The following is an 18467-nucleotide window of genomic DNA, read 5'->3' on the forward strand; positions in this document are numbered from 1 at the left end:
TTGCGCGGGTGGGCGCGCGCTGGGGCGGTTGGGCACGGCGCTGGCAGATGCCCGGCGTTCACCGGCACTCTGCCCTTCTCTGCTCCCCGCCGGTGGGCAGGCTGTGGGCTTCGTGTGTGCCTGTCCACGCACGGCCTTTCCCAGCCTGGGGTTGGAAGTTCCAAGCGCTGTCAGCCCTGCTGTGTTCCGAGTGCCTGCCTGGTCGAGATAGCAAGCAGGTTGATGGCAGCTGTGGTGAGGTGATCGAAAGAGCCCCTTGTGTTTGCGCAGAGGAAGAGCAGAGTGACCCTGCTCTGGAAAAGGAGAGAACACCTTTAGAAGCACTGTAGAGTAAGGGTCAGAGCACACAAGGTCCTTGAGGTGAGTCATGGGTTGTGGTGCCAAGCACCATAGCAAGAACGTGAAGGAGGAGCAGAATCACAAAGATGGCATGGGAGAAGAAATGTGGGAACAGGGAAATGCAGGGAACATGTGGTCCCTCTAGAGGAGAACAGTGCCCCTCTGTTCTTGAAGAGGAGGAACTAGAGCACCTCTCTTCTGAGTAGGACAAGCTGAGAGTTGTTGGTGTTCAAGCCTGGAGAAGGCTCTGGGGAAGATCGTGTAGTGGCCTTCCAGTACTTAAAGGGAGCCTACAGGAAAGAGAAACACAGTGTTAGGGAGTGCAGCGACAGGACAAAGGGCAACGGTTTGAAATTGAGAGGGCAGACTTGGGTTAGATACTGGGAAGAAATTCTTTGCTGTGAGGGTGGTGAGACACTGTAACAGGCTGCCCAGAGAAGTTATGGATGTCCTCCGCTTGTTCAGACAAGTTGGATGGGGCTTTGAGCAATCTACTGTAGCAGAAGGTGGCTCTGACTATAGCAGGGCACTTGGAACGTGATCTTTAAGGCCTGAACACAAACCGGCCTCATTCTAGAAGGCATTGCTGAACTCCATGTGTGGGAGCTGTGCACAGTGAACCCCGGGGCAGCAGCGTTGCAGGTTGTGCGACTTTGCGGCAATGAGCAAGGTGTGGCGACCTGCCGAGCTCGGAAATGTGGAACAACCTTCCAGCGCAGAAGCCTGCGGCTAGGCCTGACACAGAAGCCACGCGTCCCGCCGCTGAGCACTACTACTGAGTACCCCTGGCCGCTGAGCTAAAGTGCCGACCCCCTCCGCATCTTGGCCTAGAAGGCCTGCAGGCTCTCCACCCGCTCAGCTGCAGCGGCAATCTCCTCTCGCCCTCACTCAAGATGGTGGCGAGGAAGGCGGTGCGGGCGCGCAGCGGAAGTGGCGTAACAAGGCCGCGCCAACGGCTCGGGCGCAGCTTGTCTCCCGCGGGCGCTGTGAGACGGTGGGGTGGTGCCGGGAGCGGCAGGTACTGTCTGTGCCGCGCCCGCCTTTCTCTCTCCGGCCGGTGGCCGCTCCGCTGCTTGGGGAGGGGGCGATGGTTTGCTAGCACTGGTGGCCTAGGGGGATGGGGGTGGTACGAGGGGCCGTTCTCGCTCCACACCTCCTCGTAGGCTGGGGCCCTCCGGGCCGGCCTGAATCGTGGAGGACGGTGGGGGAAGTGGGAAGGGGCTCCAGCGGTGAGGTGGGGGCGGCTGGGTCCTTTCTCGCGAGGGTCTGGCGCATCTCGGGGGCGAGCGGCAGGCATTGGTGTCGAGGGCGGTACGACCGCGGCCGCTGCGTGAAAGCAGTGGTCACCGTTTCTGCCTGTATGAAGGCGGGGGTGGGGGGTGTAGTGCCAGTGGTGCGGCCCTACCGGCGGGAGCGGGTGCGGACTTCTGGGGCCGCTCTTCGGGCGGGTGAGCGGTCTGGGCGGCGCGGGTTCCCCTGCCGGAGCTGGCTCTCCGAGCGTTGCTATGTGCTGGGGAGCGAACGTGAAACGGGGCTCGGGGCCTTCTCCGGGATGTCTCTCTTGTTCCTCGATTCTTCGACAAAAGCGTTCTCCAGCGTTCGTAGTGGATATACGAATAAGCCACAGTTACGCGGTTACAAGATGGTCCTCTGCGTAGGTGGTGTCCTAACTGCAGGTTCTAGCATGCCTGGTATCTAGACTTTTTACTAAACAGTTGGGTTATTGAGGAAGCTACCTTTCATTTCTTCTAGGGTAATGTTTAGGCTTCTAATATACCCCTGTCTTCAGGTTGTAAAACCTGGATGCTCTGCTTGATACTTTTACCTTGAGGTTAAAGGCAATAATATCTTATGGTCATGGGGAAAAAAAGAGTATGCCTTTTCAGCTGCAGTATAAATAGTGATGCAATTCTAAGCCCTCATACCTTAGAGGAGAGAAAAACAAAACAAAACCAAACAAACCAAAATAAACAAACCCAAACAAACAAAAAAAGCTCACAACACCAAAAAACCCCCCACCAAACACATAAAAGACTTGAGTAGGCATTCTTCAAATTTTGAGGTGGTCGACCTCTGTCCTAAAATTGCCCTTGAGTATTTCTGGGCAATAGGTATCCAGTTAAGAAAACTGTAAGTTTAATGGGAAAAAAGGATTTCAGGGTGTAACATTTAAAATTCCTGCATGTGTTATTTCCATAACACAGCAACAGAGGTATAATTTTAAAGAATTGTCATGCATACATTTCCCTTGTGTACCTGAAATTGTGCTTTATTTGCATGGAATGGGTCAAAGAGGATTTCCTAGTTTTGATTTGATCAGCAGTACTTTTACCATAGCAGGGAAAAAAATTAAATTGGAAGACCAAGTCTTAAAAGTGCCAAGAAGTTACTTACAAGTAATGTGTCAGTAAGCTTGCAAGTTAGTAGTCAGGAAAATTGAATTTCAAAAAAATCAGTGCTTTTGCAACTAAAGCAAAGCATGGAGTAGAATGAGCATTAGCTTGAGTTGTTAGTGCAGGAGCATTCAGTTACATAGAAGCCTTCTCATGTGAGGTTATCTGCCAGGGACCTCAGAAGCATGCTATCAAGTTTCTGTAGAATGTGCCTTAAAAGGCGATTTTTTTTTTATGGGCTGTGCACATCTGTAAATGTTGTTATATGTATTTGTATGTGGGTGTCTCTTATCTAACTGGGCAGCTGATAGGTTTGCTTTTGGCTTTGTGTTTAGCTATTATTCTTAAGATACTACTTTTTCTCTTTTCAGGCTCTGATTAGTATTTTAGACACACAGTACACATTTCTCCGGAGCTGATGTTTTGCTAACACTTTAGCTTAGCTTAAAAAGCTACTTTGATGAAATGTTTTAAAGGGTTTAAAACCCTCTAGGTTTTGAAGTTAATTAAAAGTAATTGAAGGAAATACTTCTGGCCTCACCAAAGAAATAACTGGAATCATGGATCAGAACAACAGCTTGCCACCATACGCTCAAGGGTTAGCCTCCCCTCAGGTAAGAACAGATTATTTAATACACAACTATAATCTGGGTTTCTTTCTGAAAGTGTTTTCCATTTGTTGCATGTAACTCCATTTTTTTTTTGTTTGCAGATGTGAAAAAGTCTGCTAGGTATTGAATAATAGTAGTATAAAGCAGAATTTTAAACCCACCAATTTATATAGCTAAAGGCATAAGAAACATGTATGTAGGATTCCTTTAAGTTGAAACAAGACTGACAAGTTAGAAATATTAATTTTGGCAGTTGCTCTTTAATGTCCATAATGAGCCTTTGCTGTGCTATGACTGCATTTGGTATGATGGGCACAGTCTTTGTTACAATTGCGAGTTAAATTGTGGGTCACAGTTGAGACATGCTTTGAAGGCAGCATGAGAAACATGTCAGCATCACTGACAGGAGATTAACAATGGTAGAACTGACAGATCCATAGAGGTAATACTTTATTCTGTGGAGGACCTGCATTTCCACGGGCTTTCTGTATTTAGTGAATTACTACCACACTCCTGAAAACTGTCCCTTAAAACCAAAATGCAGTCAACAGGATTTGTGGTTTCTGCTTCATGCTTTCTTTTGTAGGGTGCGATGACTCCAGGAATTCCAATTTTTAGCCCAATGATGCCATATGGCACAGGACTGACACCACAGCCTGTCCAGAGTACCAACAGTCTGTCCATCCTAGAGGAACAGCAGCGGCAGCAGCAACAGCAACAAGCAGCACAACAATCTACATCACAGCAAGCAACACAGGGAACATCTGGTCAAACGCCCCAGCTCTTCCACTCACAGACTCTTACCACAGCCCCTTTACCAGGAACCACACCTCTGTACCCCTCTCCCATGACTCCAATGACTCCAATAACTCCTGCAACACCAGCATCTGAGAGCTCTGGAATAGTACCACAGCTACAGTGAGTGCTGTGTCTTAATGCAGTATGTCCTTTCTCAAACAGCCTTAAGATGAAAGCTGCATCAAGAATTGGGTACTATATTTTTGTGGGAAGGGAGGTCATGAGAATTTATGGGTATCCTCTAGCAATATGTGTACTTTTTGCTTTTGTTTTTAGTTTTGTTAACGCTTAAAAATACAAATAGCTTCTTAGTGATTTGTTAAACATACATCTTTTAAGCAGATAAATGGAGGACTCATATGTATCTCCATTTAGCAACACTGTAACATTTAGCTGTGCACTTTATAGCTAAAGCATGGGGAAATCCTAAAAGTGTTTTGAAATGCCAGATTAACAACTCAAATATGTATACCTGGAAAAATTCTCATTTGTAATTTTCTGGATACTTGTGACCTCTTCACAGAAAAGCAAATAGGTCTACTTTGCAAACAGCTCCACTTCATTATGTATAGAAGTTTGTTAGTGAAATACTAAATTAGAATATAGCTGAAAGAGAATTAGAAAGGTGGAGGTAAAGAAAGTAGAGGCTAGTCTGGGAGCTAGAGCTGAGCTGTACTTCATATTTCATGTTCTTTTTTCTTGTTTGTGTTCATGGCCACAGCTGAGTTTGTACTAAGGGGATAATACCTCGAACTAATTTTAGGTAGGAAAACATTTTTACTGAGCTTTACTTTCAGTGAAACACTTATAGCAATATATGGATGGCTCAAAGAGATAACATGTTTCTTGCACTGGAAGAGGAGTTCCTCTTTTTTTTTTTTTTTTTCCTTCTATTGAGGACCTTTAGACTTCAGAGTTTTTCCAGAAAAAAAGTTTCTAAGGAAATTCTACATCTTGGAGCTTCTTTTAAACTTGCTGGAAATGTGCTGTCTTACTACCTGGCAGTGTATTTACCTCCTGAGTCATTCCCACTCTAGTCCTCCTTCAGGGGCATACCAAGGAGAATTTCAGGTGGCATTACCAGGATCTCATTTTCTCCCATTCCCAGCAGCTTCCATGATGGTGGTGGGGGCTCTTAAAGATTTTTTCTACCAAACTGAAATAGCAATTCTTATCATAAGACACTTTTCGTAATAGCTGGCAGATAAGGAAGAATCACCAATTATGCCATAGGAGCTACTGCCCTACAGAAGGAGGCTTCTGATCTGAAACACTACTCAGGGCACCTGTCAGGAGAAAAGATGGCATTCAAACTCACTTGGAGGAATAAATTTTTTTAAATGACTAAAATGTTAAAAACTTAAGCTGGGTTAAAAATGAATGAGACACATGAATTCTTTATTATCTTTTTAATGTATTTCTTTGAAATGTCCTCAGGAATATTGTATCCACGGTGAACCTTGGTTGCAAGCTTGACCTAAAAACCATTGCGCTTCGTGCTCGAAATGCTGAATATAATCCCAAGGTAAGAGAAATGTATCTGAGCTCATCCTGTAACAGACATCGCCAAGTCATAGGCTGTGGGTGTAGTTTGCTGTAACAGATTGAAAAATCTTCTGCTATAAATGCAGTTTTATACTACAGCTAAAAAAAGGAATCTTTAATAAACTTAGAACGTTCTGTCAAATTAGTAAAAGGCATTTTTATATTGATGTAGCTATGTTTTACACCAGGTTGTAATTTGGTAGATTTAGGAAGAGCACCGCACATTTAGGAAGAACCTAACTTCATGTGCGTAAATAGAAGCATAGACCTGTCAGGGTTGGAAGGGACCTCAAAGATCATCTAGTTCCAACCCCCTTGCCATGGGCAGGTCACCTCACACCTCACACAGTGTAATGCGCTGGCCAAATTTTTCATTGTAGAGCTGGCCTCTGCTACTGTTCATAGAAACTGAAAGTTCCTTTTGCCTATTGCTGTGAATTGTCTGATGATAAGGTCTTGTGTTTTCCAAAAAGGAGAAAGAAAGGAATATTTCAACTCCTGGGCTTCTGCCAGAGCCACACTTTTTTCTCTACACATGACTTCCTCCACCTGGCTGGTCCCCTAGAATTCTTGTGGTTGCAGCACAGTTGCTCACTTTTACTGTCTTGCTTTGTCTCTGAGCTCTGTTCCTTCATGTTGTCTCCCAGTACTCCTATTTCCTTGCTTCCAATGACCAGGTTTGGTGTCAGCAAAATGAAAGTGTATTAATTTTTTTTGGTCAAGTTCAAAGTTGCCAGGTGTTTCCAAATAGCAGTCTATTAAACCATGAGACTCTTTAGGACCTGGAACACCGAATCAGGAAAATTATGTTGCTTCATTTTTCTTTCGGGTGGTTCATCTTGGAAATACTGTCTTTGCAACTACAGTAATTGGACAGTATTTCTAGTAAAGGTTTAAATGTTGTGTAAGTGAACTGACTTGCCTGGGAAGGCTACGTTTTTCCTGAGGTATGGGAAACCCAAAGAGTTTCCCTGTGGGTTGTTTGTTTTGGTATTTGGGATTTTGCTGCAGTTTACCTGAACTCTACTCTCGGAGATGAAAGCATGCATGCAGGCATATGTGATAATTAACTGTTAGTCTAAGTTTATCTCGGCAATGCTGTTACATAGTTACACGTGCATGAGAGAACAAAAATTTGAGCATGCTATGATGACTCTTAAGATAGGGTAGGTGGCTGTATAAAACTTGTGGGCTAGAATAATCAATACAAAATGCTTGTTTGCTGCAGCAGAAAGAAAGGAGGGTTATGTAACACACTCCTGACTTTTAGTCAGTACATTCATCTGTCAAAGGAAGATGTTGGTTGGCTGTATTATTTAAGCCATATTTTGACAAATGTGCTGTTAGGTAACTCATGCTACTGCCTTGATTATGTCACCAGAACTGCTCATGAGACTGCGTGGTGAGGTAGTCCAAGTTAAACAAAACAGGCAAACAGGTTTTTTGCGTTTGTGTATGCCCACATCAGTTTCCAGTATCTCTTGCTTCAGAGTTTTAAGAATGTTTTGAAATGCAGGCAGAGATGTTGCAGTACTTACAACAAAATGCTAGAGCTCATCAGGCTGCTGTGTTCTACTGCAGTGGTTGAGGACTTCTGTTTACACAAACTTGGATCTCCAGCTGTTCTGTTTGCTGGTATTCTAACACTGTCCAATTTTTTTAAGACAGAGAAACAAAATAGATCAGGAAATTTTCACCATAACAGATTAAATTTCAAGATGTGTTAAAAAAATACCTTTTGTAATGTAAATATTGGCATTTTGTATATGCAACATATAAATTACTGAGAGATGAGCTTAGTAAAAGAGGAAAATACCGGTAAATGTCCTTCCTGACACTACCTATGTGTTTGAATTTTAGCAATTCAAGTAAATTGAGTGATCCATAAGTGTGTTTGAACTTAGTGTTTCTTTGCAGTACAGGGTAAGTTGTTACTTAGACTATGCAAATTAGGTTTTAATGTCATTGTCACAGCAATATATCACTAATAATCTCAACACTCACATTTCAGCGTTTTGCTGCTGTTATTATGAGAATAAGAGAACCACGTACTACTGCACTTATATTCAGCTCTGGAAAAATGGTGTGCACAGGAGCAAAGAGGTATTTTTAGGCATTACAAGTAAACTAATTCAGGGTGTCTTTTCTCTTGTACCATGATGCTTTAGAAGTATTATTATTTGTATACAGTATTTGTACATATACAACAAAGTTGTAGAGGTGTAACTAAGTTTTCTCAATTATTTCAAATAGACTGATGAACATTTCTGCACAGTGTCCTTTCATGAGTGAAAGGACTTCCCTATGAAAAGGGAAATGGTATTTTCTATTCTGAAGCTCTTTCATACAGTCTGATGAACTGGTTTGCGGAGGTTATTACAATCACTATTTTGGGCTTTCCAGTATCTGGGTTTCTTTCTAATAATTACAAAATTTCAATGACTAGGCACTGGAATTACTAAACCTGTAGGGGCAGTGGTAAAGGAAGAGGGATTTTATATATTCATCACAGGCGGAGAGCTCCACATCTCTAGTCTCTATAGTCTGATCAATTCTTAACATTATCATTGAAGCAGAAAATGAAACATAAGCTCGACTCCAGTGGGTAGGAGAGAAATTCTGCTCTGGTCTGTTAGGAAATCAGAAGGAGTAAGCTAATGAACAAATGAATGAGTAGAGCTGTACAGGAGTAACCTTCTCTGCCTGGTGACACTTAAAGTTGCCTTATTTAACATTAGGAGCAACCAGACCTTCTGCTATTCACAAAACGGAACCATACTGAGTTCTGCGGCAGCACACAAGGCCATGCAGTTATGTTAAATCCAGGTTTGAGCACTGGAATGATTCAGACAGAGGATTTTGGCAGTTTATAGATATATGTATTTTTTAAAAATTATTAATAGAAATACACATTTCCTAGCACCAGTAGTTCAAAGTTGGTCTACACTGGAAACATAAGGTTTCATGCCCCATTAGAAGGACCTGAGTCAATACTGTAAGAGTGTGAAATATGTGGATTTATAATTTACTGTTTTCTGCCTCATGAAGAGCGAGTGCAATCTTAATGGTGTTCAGGATCCTAGTACTAAAATTAGCATACATTATTTTGGATGCAGAAATTTTGCATGTGACCTTCCCCTCTCCCTCAACACAAACCTTTTTTTACCAGTTTCGTATTTGTCGTTTAATGCTGTTTGCTTCAAGTAATAGTTAACTGAGGAAATAATACAGATACCCTTTTCTCATTTCAGTGAGGAACAGTCCCGACTGGCAGCAAGGAAATATGCAAGAGTTGTTCAGAAACTGGGTTTTCCTGCAAAGTTTTTGGATTTTAAAATTCAAAACATGGTGGGCAGCTGTGATGTGAAATTTCCCATCAGATTAGAAGGATTGGTACTCACACACCAGCAGTTCAGCAGGTAAAAAAATCCAAGTGCTTGCCTAAACACTGTCCTTGCAGCATATTGAGTAGTTGATTAGTGAGTGACATCCATTTAGGTTATTCCCTTGCACCAGAGGGAAACCTGCATCTGTTCCAATCAGTGCTCTGCTTCACATGTAACTCATGTTTGCCCAGTGTGAACTCGTAAAAGGGATCTTTGCTAATCTCTCTGAACTTCAAAGCCAGTATCTGCTGTACCCATTCCTGCAGTTGAAAGACTGGAACGTGAGTCTACAAGCACGTTTAAACATGGTTGCTCTCTTCTTTTACAGCTATGAGCCAGAATTGTTTCCTGGCTTAATATACAGAATGATCAAGCCAAGAATTGTTCTGCTTATTTTTGTGTCTGGAAAAGTGGTTTTAACTGGTAAGTGAAGACAGTATCTTACTCCAACAGGTCAGATTTAGGTGATATTACAGAGAACACACAGTGATACTAGAGGTATGTAAGCCGCTTGATCCTTTAGAGATAACACTACTGAGAACAGATAGTACAGTATTCTGTGTGAAGGGGAGTGCACAAAGCAAACCACATTTAGCTAGATCCATATAAGCAGTGGTCATGAATCCTAATCAACTATGCAGGTGCCCAAAAAGCTGTTAAGAGCATAGGTAATATTTCTGTCAAAAATCTGCATGTTTCTGTGTGCTGGGTATGAGTGACTGTGCTAACTGTTCTTTGACAGCTTGGCTTGGAGGCTGCTGCTATTCTCCTTTCATATAGCAGCCAAAGAAGGGTCTCTGTCTTACTATGGAGGAAAAAAACCCACAAGACTCATATAAAAAGTGTGTGTCCCTGCCCTATGGCAAGTGGCAGGCCTCTGCAGCAGTCTTCAGTGCTAGACCTTGCTCCCTCGGATGCTTATGCTCTCTGGAAAAGCTCCACCAGGTGGGCCTTTCTGCAGAAACATCCTATGGGGCTGTGCTTTTCAGTTTTATAGACAAATCCCATTGGCAAGTATAGCTTAAGCATGGAAATGCTAATGAAATTTTTGCCAGTTACCAGAATAAACAGTGAGGAGGCTGGTATTGAACACTATATGAAATGTGCATTACAAAAAAAGTTTTGGGATATGCATAGGTTTTATGTAGAGTCACATTCAAATAAACTATCTTAAAGCTCAAAACTAGAAGTGTTGGTGAAAGGTAAAAATGAACATAATTCCCTCTCTTTTTTTCTAGGTGCTAAAGTACGAGCAGAAATCTATGAAGCATTTGAAAACATCTATCCTATTTTAAAGGGATTCAGAAAGACAACGTAACAGTTTCAACATCTTTCAGAGAAAACAGGGGTATGTTTTACAAGATATTGCATATGGCACAGCATTAACATGAGACTGACTTCCAGTGAAACTGCAACACCAGGATGTGGACTATTTCCCAGTTAGTGCCTACTTTCCCTGCCGCTCAAGGGGAACTGTATTCTTGATTATGTCTACTGAGTTACTGTGAGTTGCTTTACTGGGCTGTTCGTGGAGCAGTCCCTCTAAGTTTTATTTATATTCTAGCTTTTAAATAGTTTTAATGCCAGTTCTATTAATAGGAAATCCGTAAGTTGGTTTAAAAGACAAATGCAACTGTCATTCAGTGTATAAACCACTTAAATTGCCATGTATATATGTTTTAACTTCCTTCCATAAGACCATGGATTTTATAATTTTCAAAACTGAAACTTTTAAATTTTATCAATTTTAAATTTCTTTGGTGCCAGACACATTCCCTTTCCAGTATTAAGCAAAAGAATAAATTTATTAATAAAAATGGCTCACTGTATATATATATATATAATATATACCTTCCTTCTCTTGCCTCCTTCAGTTCCACATGTACAATAAACCCTGTTTATACAATTATGGGAACTGTCTTAATGAATTCTAAACTTACCCAGCTGGTAGGCTGAAATGCATTGACAGGGTTCTTAAAAAATTTAATCTGGATTTGTCAATAGTCCATGCACTGCTGTGAGTGACTTGTCATTTTGAGATTATTTTAACACCACCATGGCAGGCTGGCCAGCAGTCATGTCCTTGGCAGCATCTCTCTTGAATATTTCTAGTACATTAAAGCAGGAGATGACTGCCTAAGTTTTGTGTTCAAGTAGGTATCACCTCATGTGCAACATAAAGGACTTATGCAAGTCTTAAATAGCTACACTTCAGTGAATGAGAACAGAAGATCCCTGCTTAGCTTCTACAATTTATTTGAATTACTTTTTTATTTTCCCAGATGAGTCTCACTATACTACTGTTCCTGTAAAATGTCAAAGCCCTCCCCACTGGAGTCAGTATGTACACAGTCTTCCCTCTGTGCTTGAAGCTTAACGGGCCGAGAACTAAAAATACTTTTTTCTCCCTCCAGTAAATTTCCAGTACCAGTAACCTCCTTTTTATGAGTTGCACATTCAAACAGCTCTTACCTAAAAACTAACCCAAATGTAACCATGGTCTCTTTGTTTACTAAGTTAGTGTTTCATTTGAGAGAAAATGAAGTTTTGGCTGGCTTTACTACTGCTCTTTGCAAATCCTTAGTGATCTTAATCCTTAGTCTTCTTCACTCCCCCCAGAGTGGCATAGACCAGTGTTTCTCCAGATGTTTCAATAGGTGGTTTAACAGATCTTACCAGAAAGCTGCAGTTTAATAATGTAGGCTTTACCAGAACACATTCAAGGTACCCAAATATTGCACTGCCTTCAGCACCACACCACTCTGTGCTGTGAACTAGTGAACGTAATAGTGTGACTGTCCATGCTCTGCAGGATCCTGAAATGGTACCAACTTAACTGCATAACTCTTCAGGAGAACCTGGAGCCTTAAGTAACTGTGGGATGGTTTCAATAAAATCAGTCAAGCTGTACTATAGAGACTTAAGATACTGGGTTTTGTTCCAGGATACATACCAAGGATCAAAAGTACCCTTTAGAAATTAAGATCTGTGATGACAGAACAGCTTTTCTGTAAAACATTCCTCACATGCTCATTTGAGTATTTTCAACATCTAAATGGGTTAAAAACAAAAAAATCATCAGTGAGCATAGGGCTCTTACAAAATTGTCTTCAGAATCACATGTAAGCAGACATGAAGGGAATCTGTAAGTGAAGTAAATTCTATACTCACACACACAAAGACCCAAAAAAAGCACCTTTTTCTGCAAGTGAAGCTACAGCCATAGGAGTAGTCAAGCAGCTACCTCAGTACATTCAGCATTATGTTTTTACTTTAGTCTTTCCTCAGCTACACAGCAGTCAAAAAGCAGCAGAATCCCTCCACAGTGCACTTAATTTTAAACTTCACCAAAGATGGCAGACTAAAGATAAAATTCAGCTTGAAAACCTTTTACTTCTTGCCTGTAGCAGCAAGACAAACATGTTCTGGTATGGCTGTTTCTGTATCACAGTCACATGCAGACATAGTTTAAATCAGTTAATCGTTTTGTAAGTCAAATAGCTTAATTTTTGTGCATTTTACCTTGAATAGCCACTCAATCAGAACATGAAAGAACTGCCAAGTTAGTTTCAGTGTACCTTCTGAGAAAGAGAAGCGTATTTAAGCTCCACAGTGAAAGGCCACACAGCTTAGGCTTGGCTATGACTTCTGTACCCCTCCTGAGCATAAGCAATCAAGTGATCTTAAAAGAGCCTGTTTTGCTCTGTGAATTAATGTTAGCTTTTGAGTAGCACAAACAAAATCCTCACGGACAACAGTCTTAAGTTCTTTAATTCAGTCACAAACAAAAGATAATTCACCAACCCAAAAAAATATTTCATCTTTATTTAAACAGTCAGAATTGAGATTTGAAGTGAAACTCACTGAACACATGCATCTGGCTTCAGTATTAGGTTGAAGTAAAAGCTCCTGTGGACACAGAGAGGTTGTCATGGTCTACTTTCAGCAGTTCTATCACTGTTAGAAGATGCACAGTTATTGGTGACAGGCTCGGTCACCTTTTTGCAAAGTGCAAGGATGCACTGAAGCAAGGCAAGTACTCTATTTAGATGACTCAACTTAGTAGCTTGATGGATGTTAAACAGAACCTGGAGAGAAGTCTTGTTTCCATATGAACTCTTCTAGGTATTCATTTCCCTCACCGCAGTTGTCAGCGCAAGTGTACACCACCAGTGTTCCCCAGTCAATGCTCTCTCCAAGGCTGTCAACCTTAAGGTGGTTCAGGAGTTGTGGCATAATCTTCAAGAAAAACAAAAATTTAGAAGCAGGCTACAGCTCTCTATCCTTTCCCTGCATCATTCCCCAAGAAAGGGTCCTGCATTAACACATTCTCTTCAACCAAAAGCCAAATCAAAGCTAAGTAACATCAGCTCAGATAAAATTTGGAATTCCCAAATCAGTGTAGGAGATGCACAGGCAATCAAAGGTGTGGCCCTACTTATTTTATCTATGGATAAAATTCTATTTTGACTAAGTGGTGCCTGATTTTTAAGCCTCCTTCCACATGAAATTACCTTCATAACTATGTTTTGCCTTTTCATGATTTTTCGACAGCTGACTATTTCCATCCAGGTATGTCCAATTCACATTTTGAAGGCTTTATTCAAACAAACAAACCCATGAAATATAAGACTGACTAGTTAAGAGATGGTTCCATATTTACAAATGTACCATTTAATAGATTGGACAAGTTACAAGATGGACCTTACCTTCTCTATGTGCAAGTCCTACAGGAGAAAGCAGTTACAATAGTAAACAAATGCTCTGTACAATTTAGCATAGCTTGTAGCAATTTCAACTATCTTGCTCTAATTATAAACCAACACCTACACAAGGTTGAATGAGTCTGAACTACATTACCTTAATCATCTGTTAAAGAATTTACATACCTGGAATTCAAAAATCCTTTTGGCACCACATGAACAATTTGGGATGTCTTTTTCTTCAGGAATATTTCCACCTGATACCCAGACTGGGCCTTCTCCTCCTCGGCAGTATCTAATAATCTGAAATAGAGCAGAGGTTAAAAAAAAAAAATTGGTATTTACTGACAGAAAAAGCTGTAGGTTGCTGCAGAAAAAAGTCAGTCCCTTTACATAATACCCATGGCAAAGTGTACCAGTTCCAAACGGTATTCCAAAGAAGCGGTTCCTTATCTATGTTTTCTTTACTATCTGAATCACGTTACTCATACAGCTTTTTTTTTTTCCCCTAATGATCCAGGGATAAATGGCAACAATTTTTATTTCTCTTATTGAGGAGTCCAGGAATGCTAGGTCATGTATTTTTCAGTCTTCAGATGGAGGAAGAGCAGTTGATGATTAGCACATAGAAGTGTACAGAGAAGTCAGGAATGTCACCTGGCTTTTTCTGGCTGCAGTTCTGCATCTAAGTGTGTGGGGACTGTCCTAACGTCCAAGAAGGGGAAGTATTGTCAGACATTACTACAGTTTGCTCTGTTACTGTCTAAATATTTATGTAGAAAATCAACAAGAGGACACTTAATGCAGATCAACCAGTATGGCAATGGTCAAGAGGGAGGTGATACACCATGCAGATGAGGGAATTGACTGAGTCTCCTAATTTCTGTGTGTGCACCTTAACCAGGTAAAACACAGAGAGAATTGCTTCTTCCACCACTTTAATGGATTTAGGCCTGTGTTTCCTCTGAATGGGACCAGAAACCAAGTTTTTGTTTGACCATGTGGCTTTTTTTTAAGCCTCCTGTGTCAGCAAGAGAAAGCATGGGGGAGACCACCAATTACACCAACCTTTAAAAAAAAACAAATCACACTAAACATCTCTCTACAGTTTTGGGTTTGCTGAGAAGGAAAGCCAAGAGGGCCAAACGGTGGGGTAGAGAGCAGTAGTTCACCTCTGTTGGGTAGAACCACTTCAAAGGATGGCAGGTCTTCCCCACACCATGTTGGCTTCAGCAACCCTATGCCTTCTTATCCTGCCCAAAACAGATGAGCAGGCTCTAAATTCTTACTTCAGCATGATGTATGTATGGAACATTAGGGTATGTTGGTTAAGCTGTATGGAGGATGATGAACATCTCCATTGCTGTTTCTAACTGTAGGTACAAAAGGCAGTGAAACATTTTAGGTGCAGCAGTATGCCAGAACCTGTTAAGTTATAAGGATGCCCCATCTCCTGACCTGCTCTGGTTCAGCAGCTATTTGTTCTTTAAACATCTGGAAGACCTTGTCATCTTTTGTCTCGTGTTTTGCCATTGCCTCCAATGTCTCTTCATCTAAGGACTGAAATGCTTCACCTAAGTAAGAAGAAACAATCCCAAAGTTTACCAGGTAATGGAAGACAGCTAAAAACTAACCAGTATTTCACCTTATGTACATTTTGCTCTCAAGAATCATTCTCAGTGTATATCACTTTTAATAAAAAATGTTTTCTTTTCCTTTTTTTGTCAGACTAAGATTCAGTCACAGATCCATTTACTAGTTCTAGCTGCATTTTAAACACAGGTGTCAGTACTGGAATACGGAAAAGGGAAGGAGTTAATCTACCAAAGTTTATAGCTCCCAGTGAGTACAGCCAAGAATGCTGATCCTTCAGAATAGGACATCTGGAAAAGGACAGCCATGCCGTGTATTTGCCAGACCTCAGTGGCTAGCACTAAGGACCCTCCAATGTTCCACAACACAGGGCACCGAGCAGTCTTACGACAGCTTTAGAGCCCAGTAAGGGATGGCTGGGAATCCATCAGCTTTCCCTGTACTACCACCAGCTTTCTACCCTGGGCATGTGCAAAGCTGGTGTGGTGAGCTGCAAACACATCATGATTTGGGAAGGGCAAGGGGAAAGGAGGCTGTGCTTAACTACTTAAGGTCAATTAAAATAGCCTCAGAAAAGTTTTCTTCTAGAACAGACAAGGAGATGTTCCATAAACTAACACAAACTGAACCAACACCATCTAACTCAATCTCCCAATTCCCACAGTGTCCAGCAGCAGGTGCCCAAGACCCTGTTTCTCTCACTGGGTTTGTCCTTACCTGCAGAAAGCATGCAGGGGCAGTGTCACTCCCGGCTACCTGCAGCTTCACTGGAGCTGCAGCTGCCTCAACAGCTTTTAAAAGTCTCTCCCCTAAACACAACTTACATTACGGTATGCCTACAACAAACCTTGCATCACAAATGACTGCAGGTGTAGCCTTTGGTCACCAGTAATATATGATGAACACTTAAAAATCAGAGTCTTACATTTTAAAGATGTTACACAAGCTTCATAAAGAAGAAGCATAGACAGCATTTTATTTCTTATCTGTACTACCTGTAGCTCTCAGTTCCTCTTTCTCTTTTGGGTCCTTTGATGGAAGAACGGGATCTACAGCTCCTTGTTCGTCAGGGGGATCTATACTGCTGTCAACAGGAGTGTCTGGTTCCTCAGGTTCTATCAAAATTTCATATTCTGGAAAAAGGAAGTCATTGTGCTCTAGAACTGCATCTGCTGTGTCACCTATGAAACAGAAAACAGGTACCACTTCACAATGTGATCGCATGTGCCACATCCTTTTCCCCAAAAGCTACATGGCAAACTACATGGCAAAAAACCCACACAAATTTTTCATAAACAAGAACAATTTACATCACTGCTCGACCTGATTTAAAGATAAGGAAGATTTTGTATTAACAGTATAAACCTACAATTGGTGACGTGCAAGAGATGGAAGACTGACTCGTCTTAGCAGCTGCATTTTAAAAAACACAAACCTGCAGTTCAACAGCTCTTGACTATCTCATTCTCACAAGTCAAGCTTGTGGCAGCTGCCCCAAGGCCACACCATTTTTCTTAGTTTCATTGCATATTGTGAGCAGGCAAAGCTCCCACAAATGCACTGAGTACACCTGCTGCAATACCACCATCAACTACGTGCTAGTAGGTTTCAGCCGTTTCAATTAAATGTTTCAAATGTCTAACTTGTTGCTTGAATTGCACAAACCAGCTTCCCTTTATTTCCAATTCCTACAAAGTTTTTGAGACTAGCATCCCACAGTAATGAGACATCACACACAACAAGTTTCATCACCCAACTATTGATGTGATACTTCTGAAGACTGAAAACCTACTTTAAATACTGTGTACTTGCTCCTTTAATAACCACCAAACAAGCAAGCCTTTGAATGAGACACGAAAGCAGGAGAGGGAAGTTTTAAGGAAAGGGCCTTAAAAACACCGCACTCGTGGGAAGTACTCTTCATCTGCTGGCCGTCAAAGTAGCCTGTGAAGGCGTCACCTTCTTATGTTCCTTCACAATTAATGAATAAGCTATCTTACAAGCTCACTGTAAAGGGATAAAAACACTCTCCATTCTGTCAGATCTCTATGACAGAACGTAGAAAGAGATCTTTGAAAGAGACCAAAGATATGCCTTAAATGTATTAGCCTTCCATAAACAACAAATATCCAACGTTCTTCTTTCACACGAAGTAAGCATCTAAGAGACAGCAAAGCATCTGAAAGAATTTCTAATTTCAAGTCGCAGACCAACACAAAAGCACGACTTTTTTTCTCTCCTTTGCAGGCCCCTACTACACTAACAAACAAGCTGGGCACGCCGAATGAACTGCCGGATTTGCAACGTTTCCTGGCGAGCATGGTGCCATCCGATGAGCGCCACAGCTCAGAGGCGACGGAGACAACCGGACCCGCCACCCACGACTCACCTTCGGTGGCGGACTGCGCGCAGGACCGCCGGTGCCCCCGCCGCCAGTCTAGCGCCTGGTGCTCGGGGCCGCAGTAGGTGGCGCGGCGGCAGCGCCCGCAGGCACGGGGTCCCATGCAGCCGCACACGCAGCAGAGCGCAGCGCCGCAGCGGAGCCGGCGAGGGGGCGCGGAGGCGGCAGCAGGGTCCGGCGGAGGCCCCTCGGGGGGTGGCTCCTCGGAGTAGGTGTTGTTCCGTCGTGGCAGCTGATTCCGGAACACTGTGCGGGCGAAAGGTGGCGGTCAGCGAAGCGGCAGCTGCCCTTACCCCTCACCCACTTCTCGGTCACCGCCCACCCCTGCCTCACCGCAGAGAGGTCCCCGCGGGCCTGGCAAACGGTAGCAGCCGGCACCGCGGCAGGCGAACACGAAGAGAGTACGGTGGAAGGCGTCGGGGCGGTCTAGCAACGGCGCGTACAGCTGGAGCAGAAAGGCACAGGGCTTCTCACAACGGCCGCAGCGCAAGGCGGCAGGGCCCGGCAATCCAGCCTCACCCAGCCACGCCGGCCGCCCCCCGACTTTGCTGGGGAAGTAGGCGCTGCGCAGCCGCCAGGCGCCCCCCGGCTCCACGGCCACCGCGAAACCCAACTCCACGCCGGCCGCCATGCTACCGCCGGAAGGGCGGGGTCTGCCTCGCGGGGGAAGCACCGCCCCGCGCTCCCGCCCCGTCCCC

General features: G+C 42.9%; 2 protein-coding genes across 4 annotated transcripts; one reads left to right on the forward strand and one right to left on the reverse strand.

Annotated features, from left to right (window-relative positions):
- The first annotated feature begins 117 nt into the window (after positions 1-117).
- Positions 118-15491, forward strand: TBP (TATA-box binding protein). Of its 3 annotated transcripts, none has more exons than XM_068153820.1 (8): positions 118-360; positions 3104-3346; positions 3930-4261; positions 5579-5666; positions 7698-7789; positions 8938-9105; positions 9401-9495; positions 10311-15491. In XM_068153820.1, the coding sequence occupies exons 2-8, from the start codon at positions 3293-3295 to the stop codon at positions 10388-10390; spliced, it is 909 nt and encodes a 302-aa protein (XP_068009921.1). In that variant the 5' UTR covers positions 118-360; positions 3104-3292; the 3' UTR covers positions 10391-15491. The 3 variants fall into 3 exon arrangements, with proteins under 3 accessions (XP_068009921.1, XP_068009912.1, XP_068009929.1); XM_068153811.1 differs by lacking the exon at positions 118-360 and adding an exon at positions 1262-1357; XM_068153828.1 differs by lacking the exon at positions 118-360 and adding an exon at positions 1759-2030.
- Positions 12828-18412, reverse strand: PDCD2 (programmed cell death 2). Its single transcript, XM_068153800.1, has 6 exons — positions 18103-18412; positions 17758-18015; positions 16364-16549; positions 15234-15349; positions 13962-14078; positions 12828-13311 (listed from the first exon to the last, which is right to left on the reverse strand). Exons 1-6 carry the CDS (start codon positions 18398-18400, stop codon positions 13150-13152), a joined length of 1137 nt encoding a protein of 378 aa, XP_068009901.1. The 5' UTR covers positions 18401-18412; the 3' UTR covers positions 12828-13149.
- Positions 18413-18467: the final 55 nt, after the last annotated feature.

The sequence above is a fragment of the Melanerpes formicivorus genome, unplaced genomic scaffold (genome assembly GCF_026170545.1).
Source record: "Melanerpes formicivorus ecotype bairdi unplaced genomic scaffold, bMelFor1.0.p_v2 SCAF_2, whole genome shotgun sequence".
Taxonomy (NCBI): domain Eukaryota; kingdom Metazoa; phylum Chordata; class Aves; order Piciformes; family Picidae; genus Melanerpes; species Melanerpes formicivorus.